We start from the raw sequence: 8,511 nt of genomic DNA on the forward strand, positions 1-8,511 counted from the left end.
ATAACCATGCCTTGAGTTACAGAGCACATCAAATAACTGATTTTGGTTTCTCTGATTGTCATCAACTTTCTCTGAGGTGTTCATTTGCCAAAATTCATAGTGCGTTTCGTGGGATTGTGTAATTGACTGTTTCTTCTCTGCAGCCTTTAAAAAGCCTGTGACCATTTGTGGTGACATTCATGGACGGTTTCATGATCTTGCAGAATGAAGAAACTTTGGACAGCCCCAAAGACAACAAATAGTCAACTATCTACAACGTACAGCTTCACACAAACTGCAACCACAAGTAAAGATGAAGCCCTTTGCTATGTAAAGGCCTTTTGTTATCAAAGATGTTCAGCCTAATTTCACTAGGCCCTTTTGTAATAAGAAATATGGCATATTTATGTATATGAAACTTATGCACCCTATGCTTTCGGAAATATTCAACACCATTCAATTCAATGGGCATGACAAACGTGCCTTGCATGTCGCGATGCACCTAGTCAAGTAAAAAGAAAATATTGTGAAGGGAAATCCCCTAAATTTATCTTTTCCATCCACAAATGCCTTGATCCAAAGTTACAAACACTACCTCGATTACAAGAACATAATATGCGGTTCTTTATTTGAGTTCATCATGAACAACCTGTTACCTGCCTATAGTTTTTTTTTTTGCGATCGGCCATACATATTTTTATTAATCTTTGAAAATGATTACAAAAATTAAAAAGATCACAGGCACACCGACATACTCCACCTGAGGGCCAAAATTAACAAAAAGAAGGCAAGATGCCGACCAAATCACCACAAACAAACATCGAAAACCGAACAACCACTAAAAACTCATCCTCCGTGAAATCATCTTCATCAGCCACCTGCCCATTGTTGCCGAAAAAGAAAAAAAAAAAAAGAAACCCCTGCCGATCGTTTTTGTAGGTAATGGAAGTCCAGCTAGCACACTTGTTTACAATCTTCTCTCTCCCAAACAGTCCAATATCGGAGGATTATTGTCCTTCACAACATTATAATACAGACCATGAACAAAAGTTCCAGCATTGGAAAGCCTAATATTCAATCCTATATATATCGTCTAAGACCTGAGGGGAAAGGGGAGGAGACGCTCTTCCATCTTTGCCACCTAGGAAGTTGCGTAGAACGGGTTTACGATCGAGGAAACTCTACGCCATCTCAGATTTCATAATCCTTTTATTTGCCTGCATTTTGCTCCTTCTCTCTTTCGCAAAAAATGCCACCAACCCGATTGTGTGCTTCACTAGAAGAAGACCCATCACACTGGACCACACTATAACTCCAATTTTAATGATATTAGTGAGTGATGGTCTGTCCTTTTTAGGAGTAACCACAATGTTGGAAAACGAATATGTAATTGCCATTGATGTGATTGCCAACCACATGGTCACTATCAGGACCCACATCATAGCCTTGTTCCTGAATTTTAATCCGCTCATGAGCAACAAAATTGTGCTCAATGATGCAACAAACCCTATCGTGTTAAAGCGGAGGAAGTACGGATAGGACTTTTGATAATAATAAGCCATTACAGCTTCCCCGGCTCGATATTTATCAGTGTCCTCTTGCCAAACTCCTCCAGGAGGGCTTACACCAGCTTGGAATGCCATTGTCGCAATAAGTGATGCCACAACCATTAAGGATTCTCTTTTATTCGTAAGCCAATCTCCACCTACGAGATCTTCCGCCTGTTTAGCATTGGCTTTTCGAAGTAAGTCTTCGATATGACTCTTTTCTACCTTATATAATCCAATATGACTCTCTTCTTTGTTATCTGATCGAAGGATATCTGGTCGAAGGAACAAAATATCCATTGCTGTGTGTCCACTTGCATTTGTCGCGTTCACATCTATTGTTAGCTTCTCTAGGACATAACACGCAATCTGAAATATTTACATTGCATCTCAAGGTTAGATATAAGAAATCAAAGAACATGTTTCCAAGTGATGATTTCCTTCCGAGAAAAAAACCTAGAAACTGAGGCGGTTGTACATTGATTTTTCAATGGTCACATGAAACACCCAATAATTTTTTTCTTAGAATACATGTTAAAATTATAAGTTAGCCTTTTTCTTGAACACTCAACTCAAATATTATTAACCACCCAATTCTAACCCAGTCTTGAACGTCTAACCCAAAAATAATTGAATACTTAACCAATTGAACACTCAATCACAATTCAATTACACCCCGTCAATTCAGGTAATACATATTTGAATGCCTAACATATTACCTCATATAAAGCTCACAAAAAAAATTGAAAAAAGAAACAGAAAAGAAAAATCAATTGGTTAAGTATTATGCTCTGCGATCTCTCTCCATCTCTATTGTCGATGGTCTAAATGTGTTATTTTCACATTTATGACAGTAACTTCTCTTCTTCTATTTTGTCTAGTTAGCTTATAGAATTACAGACAAAGCTTTAAAAATATTCAACTTTAGTGCAAAACCTCGTTAACTTGAATAACATTCCTTTGAATTTAAGACTACAATAGAAAATCTCATCATGTCATTCTAATGAACAACATATTTTCGAAAGATCGACCCCAACATACTCGCTACAATTTTTTTTGGCTTATCTACCTTTTTGTTCCCTACAAATAGGCTCGGTTTCAATTTCGTCCTCCTAAAATTTTTTATTTCAATTTTACTCTTGTATTATCTAACGTTTCTCAATGTTATCCTTCCATCACAAAATTGGATGGAAAATGCCTAAGAGGCTAACGGCTTAGGTGACCTGGTAAAATTTTGGACAGCAGGGCACTAGGCCCCACCTCTCTTCCCCCAATTCGTTTTCCCCACTCTGTTAAACGAGAAATTTTTCAGTGCTGGGTGGGCACGGGACACGTGGTGCCCAGCATCATTTTGGCCATCCAATGAAGTGTTGGATGGTCCAGATCTGCTCAGGTAATTTTAAAGTGTGAAATGACTAAAATACCCCTCGGCAGCCAAACAGATCTGAGCCATCCAACACTTCATTGGACGGCCGAGATTGGTGCCGGGCACCACGTGTCCCGTGCCCACCCGGCACTGAAAAATTTCTCCTGTTAAACCCTTCGACCCGGCTGCAACTTCAACTGTTTTGGTTTGGGCAGCCATTTTTTACCACTACTCACCTAGACTAGACCAGTCTCAACATCACCAGATTGAGAACCACTTCTAGTGAAGTTGGTTGTTCATCTCCCTCCCCTCAATGGTGATCAGGGGTCGGGGCTTTTGGGGTCAGGACTATGAATAGTCTTTGGAACCATCCCTTAACCCCCGCTGATGTATACAATGCTAAAAAAAAAAAAAAAAACCATTACAACACTAGATTCACCACCTACTACCTAATTAGTTAAAGCCTGCGCTTTATTATACTACTGATTCTTCCTGCATTAGATCCCAGTGGGTTAGCCCTTGGGCAGATTTTGATTAATCAAAATTCTTGAGTTTGGTTCAAAAGAAAAACATCCCAGTGGGTTTTTCTGCGCAAAATTAATGTTGTGTTTGGATGAGTTTTTGAAAAAAAATTACAGGGTTATGAGTGGAGAGAGAAATGAGAGTAATGATTGAAAATAGAGGTAATAATTAGAGAGAAATAGAGAGTGAAATAAAAATAATGATTGGATATAAGTGTGAATAATGATGGGAAGTAACTTACCAAAAAAAAATGATGGGAAGTAAGATTAATGAGTATTTTTTGAATTTAGAATTTTTTTTGAAATCACTATTCAAACAAGGGATAAGCCTCTTTAATTTCAAGCACATAATGGTGACCTGAAATTTTGATGACTTCCAAATCCATCCTCTCATAATCTCATTTCACTCCACCTTTGCTGGTATAAATAAATCCTGAGCTAATAACTCGTTTCCATATCCATTGCAAGAAAACATATTTTCAGAATTTTGTTTTGAGTAGAAATCCAGAAAAGCAGAGGAAAACAACAAGTTAGGCATGGAAGGATTGATCCCGATGCTATTTCACGCCCTCAAGAACCAGAGGCCCCGTAACAGCTTCCGGTGCTTCTCTGAGGGCTCAAACCGTAGCTACCACATGTTGATCGGGCCACAGGACTCGGTCGACGGCTCATCCCACCACTGTCGAACCCGGTCCGAGTTCCAGCCTTCCACCGTTGATCATTTTCCGAACCAGAGGTCTGGTAAGGAATTCTCTAGCTCGACCGAATTGGGCTCGAGATTCGCATTGGGTATCACTGGGGATTTAGATGTTATTAGGTGGGTTTGGGCGGGGGCAAACGATTTTGGGGATTTGGGGGGAAACGATGTTGGAAATTTAGGATTTAGGGTTTTTTATTGGGTGGAAAGATGGTCACACAATTCACATCACCAAGCCGTTTGCCACATAGGCATTTTCCATCCAATTTTGTGACGGAAGGGTAACATTGAAATATATATGTTAGATAATAAAAGGGTACAATTGAAACAAAAAAATTTATGAGGACGAAATTGAAACCGAGTCTATTTTGTAAGGACCAAAAAAAGTAGATAAGCTAATTTTTTTCAAAAGCGTTTTAACAGATTAATACGCCGGTTAAACATTAGCACAAATATATGAGAATTCGTCTAGGACAACTGTAAAATTTAACTCCCTCCATTCTTGAAACACTGTCTACTACGTAATATGACAATTTAAGAACTGTAAAATTTAACTCTCTCCATTCTTGGAACACTGTCTACTACGCAATACTACAATTTTCAAAAAAAAAAAAAACTTGAAGTTTTTTTTTAAAATATTGTATATATTTTTAAGCAATTTAGCTATGGCTACATATGAGTTTGTACATATCATGTGCATATGAGTTTAGTGGGGTTCATCTCGGGTCCCACAAATATTATTTAAACTGCCTATTATTTTTAAAAATATTTTTTTATGGAGCCTTGTTAAAAATCAGCTCAACCCGGTATTGGTAAGGATTTTTTCTGAATTTATGGGGGCGAAACTACTTAACTGCTCAGTTTCGCTCCTACAAATTCAGAAAAAATCTTTAGCGATATCAGGTTGAGCTGATTTTTTCTAGGACTCCATAAAAAATTATTTTAAAATAATGGCGGTTCAAATCATCTTCGTGGGAGTTAAGGTGGGGCCTACAAAATTCATATATATGTGATATATGCATTGCATATGTACACATAACAGTACTCATTTTTAAGTTCTCATTCGCCTCGAAGTTATTTTTTTTAGAATAGGGATTATGTTTTTTTGTCTGTACTGTTTATACTAATATACATATGTTATTGGTTAATACACCAGTTAGTAGTGTTAAGGTAATTTATGAATGCCCTACTACAAAATTTTGAAGCCGCCACTATCTAGAAATATTGAATAAAAGAGTGCAATTTTGTTCATGCACCACAAAGTGGGTGAGTTTCTCGCACTGATACTATATTTGATGCATATAGGGAGGCACCACTTCGGTCATCAAATTCATTTCTTTTTTAGGACTTGTGTTTTTAGGCTATCTTGTATAAAAATCAGATCAATCCCATAGAGAAAGCTACTGGATCCAAAGCATTTACTGATACGGTGTCAATATTTTTTCTTTATTTCATTTGGCAAGGGATAGACAGCGAGGCTCCACAAAAATGTTTGGTTTTGACTGCGAAAGGGACATTCGATGTGAACTCAGGCCTAGTTTGATAAAAGCATCAGAGGGACGTGATTCGTAAGGAAATGAGATTATGATTGAGATTGGTACTGAAAAAATATTGATAATGAGTGTGTTTATTTGAAATGGGATTAGATGATAGTATTATTAATATCATGTTTGTTTCACATAGGATATGATTGGATTAATAGTAAAATTTTTATTTTTGCCTTCTATGCAAAACTAAAGAATAACATATGATTAAAAAAATTAAGTGCTTTATTTTTCAATCCGTTGAACCGGTGCAATGATATTATTTTGGTGATCATATTATTCTAAAGGGTTATAATTAAATTTTGTATGTGTAATTAAGTATTTGTTGTTTATTTGGTTCTATAACTATCTTAGGGCTCGTACATGAGAGCCTCAAAACCAAACATTAATTATGATTCTTTAGGATAAAATGATCAAAAAATAAAATTTTCGCACCGATTAAAACGGATTGATAATTAGAGCACTTAATTTTTTAACCATATTTTTAAATATATCAATGGTCTAAAAAAAAAAGTACTCCAATTTTTCATCTGCTTAAATCAATACGAAGATTTTATTTTTTTAAATATTTTATTATAAAGAATTATAATTAATTTTTAGCTCTAAAACCCTCATGTATAGCCCTAAGATAATCGTAGAACTAAACAAAGAATAATTAGTTGAGAAAGCCATGGATACTTTTGTCATTGTATTGAAGAGACTCCGAACTGGATTGATAATACCATGTGCCGGTAGGTATTAGTAATCCACCTTAATCCCAGGACTCACAATCCCATGGGTATGTTAGTCCGGCCATTGAGAGTGAAAGCAAACAAGGAATTATTAGTCCAATCCCATGGTTGGAGCTGATTAGCAAACGGGGCATCAATATAGTGCGAGTATATTCACCCACTTTTTGTGCAAAAATGATATGAGTATAGTAAAGTTGTACAAACAGCTTGCGCAGATCAATTTTGGACTCATCTCAGGTCTCAAAAAATTTGTTTTTTAGGATTTCTATAAAAAATCATCTCAATCCGATATCGGTAAAGGCAATTGCGAATCATCTAACTCTGTTTCAGAATTGAACAGAATGAACGACTCCGATCATCTTTGTAGGAATTGAGACGGATCCAAAATTGATCTGTGCATGCTATTTGTATAGCCCCTCTCCTTTCAGTGGGCGACAAAACAAAATTACATTATGCACGTAGTGAAAAGAATAAGGACATACCTTGAAGCGTTCATACAAAATAGCCAGATGCAAAATGGTGTTTCCATCACTATCCTTAGCGTTGACAAAATCCCGACCTTTTATCTTCTTCAACAGTTTCTTCAAGCTCTTCAACTGGTTGTGCTTGACACACAAGTGCAAGATCGTCTCATTTTGATCCACCCTGACTCGAGCTGCTTCCGGGCGGGCTTGAACCAACTCTTTCAAGGCATTGGTCTTGCCTTCCATGGCAGCCACATGGACGGGGTTTTTACCGTCTCGATCGCGAACCAAGCACATCTTTGGGTTGCAATTCAATAATACCTTAACAATCTGGTGGTGCCCCATGGCCGATGCCAAGTGAAGGGCAGACCGTAGTTGCGAATCTAAGACTTCTGTGAGTCTCAATTTCAGCTCCGGTTTGAGATTCAGTAGTTCTTCGACAAAGTGTGTTTGGTTGTTTGATGTAGCCACGTGGAGAGGACTTGCGGCGCCATTGAAACATCCGTCTGCAAATTTATGTAGAATCAGTGGATCTTTTTGGATTATGGCGTCCAGTGAATCGGTGTCCCCTGTAATTGCAGCTTCACAGAGGTCGTGCTCCATTTGGTTGCTCTCTTCAGTCTAGCTAGTTATTTGGGTGTGTGTTTTAGTAGACGAGTATGCGGAATCTGCAGACTCACCTCTATTTATAGCTGCATTTTGCATGTCTGTGTTGTACTCCCTCCATCCCTTTTTTTGTGTCCAGTATTTTATTTTGGGCTGTCCCTTAATAAGTGTTCATTTTGTAAAGTTAGGAGGGTAAAAGTTGGAGTATTGTCTATTTTGTCCCTAAAAGTAGATTTTATTTTGAAAAGTTAGTGAGTAAAAGTGTATGGATAAGTAGGGAAAGTGGAGGAAAAAGTTGATGTGAAAGGTGTAATGATGATGTTTTTTTAATAAGTTGGAGTTACGAAGCAGGACACTTAAAAAGGGACGGAGGGAGTATGTAACAAGGATGCGATGATATCATTGATATGGGATGGGCATATGGGATTGTGAACACCGTAAAGCTATAAGGACCGACCAGACGGCCAAGCCGGACCGTTTCCGGCCACCGGACGGCCGATCCGAGCCGTTTAAAAATTTAAAAAAAAAACGAGAGTGCCCACGTGTGAATCAAGTACCTTACACACATCGGATGCTGTTGATTTCCGCGCGGGCCACCTCGTTTTTTTTTTCTTTTTTCGGCAGCATTTGATGGATTAATGTTGTGGAGAGGATCTTTTCTACCATTCATACTTTCAGCTACTTTCTCATTTTACAGAATTGATAGAAATTGAATGGAAGGTGCCTAAAAGCTGGTGAAACAAAAGAATAGTCCTCCCTTCACACACACGTAGGGATGGCAATTTCATCCGATGAGTTCGTATCCTATCCGATTCCCGCTTCGAACGGTCGGTAATTTGGAGATCCGATAGGGGAGATTGGGTAGGATATGGGGATATTTTTTGAAAATTTTTCGGGAATCGGGTAAGAGGCGGGAACAGATATATTCCAGACCCAAATCCATTTCCCGTTACCCGCCCCGTCCCTGATTCTCCAAAATATTTTTTTCCATTAGTTTGAGGAGATAAGCTTCAAAGCAAACTAAAAAATGTAATTTTGACAAAATAAACTATAAAA

The 8,511-nt window shown here is 37.8% G+C and overlaps 1 protein-coding gene across 1 annotated transcript; it reads right to left on the bottom strand.

Annotated features, from left to right (window-relative positions):
* Positions 1 to 645: 645 nt before the first annotated feature.
* Positions 646 to 7,560, bottom strand: LOC131313138 (ankyrin repeat-containing protein At5g02620-like). Its single transcript, XM_058341273.1, has 2 exons — positions 6,868 to 7,560; positions 646 to 1,895 (listed from the first exon to the last, which is right to left on the bottom strand). The coding sequence occupies exons 1-2, from the start codon at positions 7,450 to 7,452 to the stop codon at positions 1,161 to 1,163; spliced, it is 1,320 nt and encodes a 439-aa protein (XP_058197256.1). The 5' UTR covers positions 7,453 to 7,560; the 3' UTR covers positions 646 to 1,160.
* Positions 7,561 to 8,511: the final 951 nt, after the last annotated feature.

This window comes from Rhododendron vialii, chromosome 13a (genome assembly GCF_030253575.1).
Source record: "Rhododendron vialii isolate Sample 1 chromosome 13a, ASM3025357v1".
Lineage (NCBI taxonomy): Eukaryota > Viridiplantae > Streptophyta > Magnoliopsida > Ericales > Ericaceae > Rhododendron > Rhododendron vialii.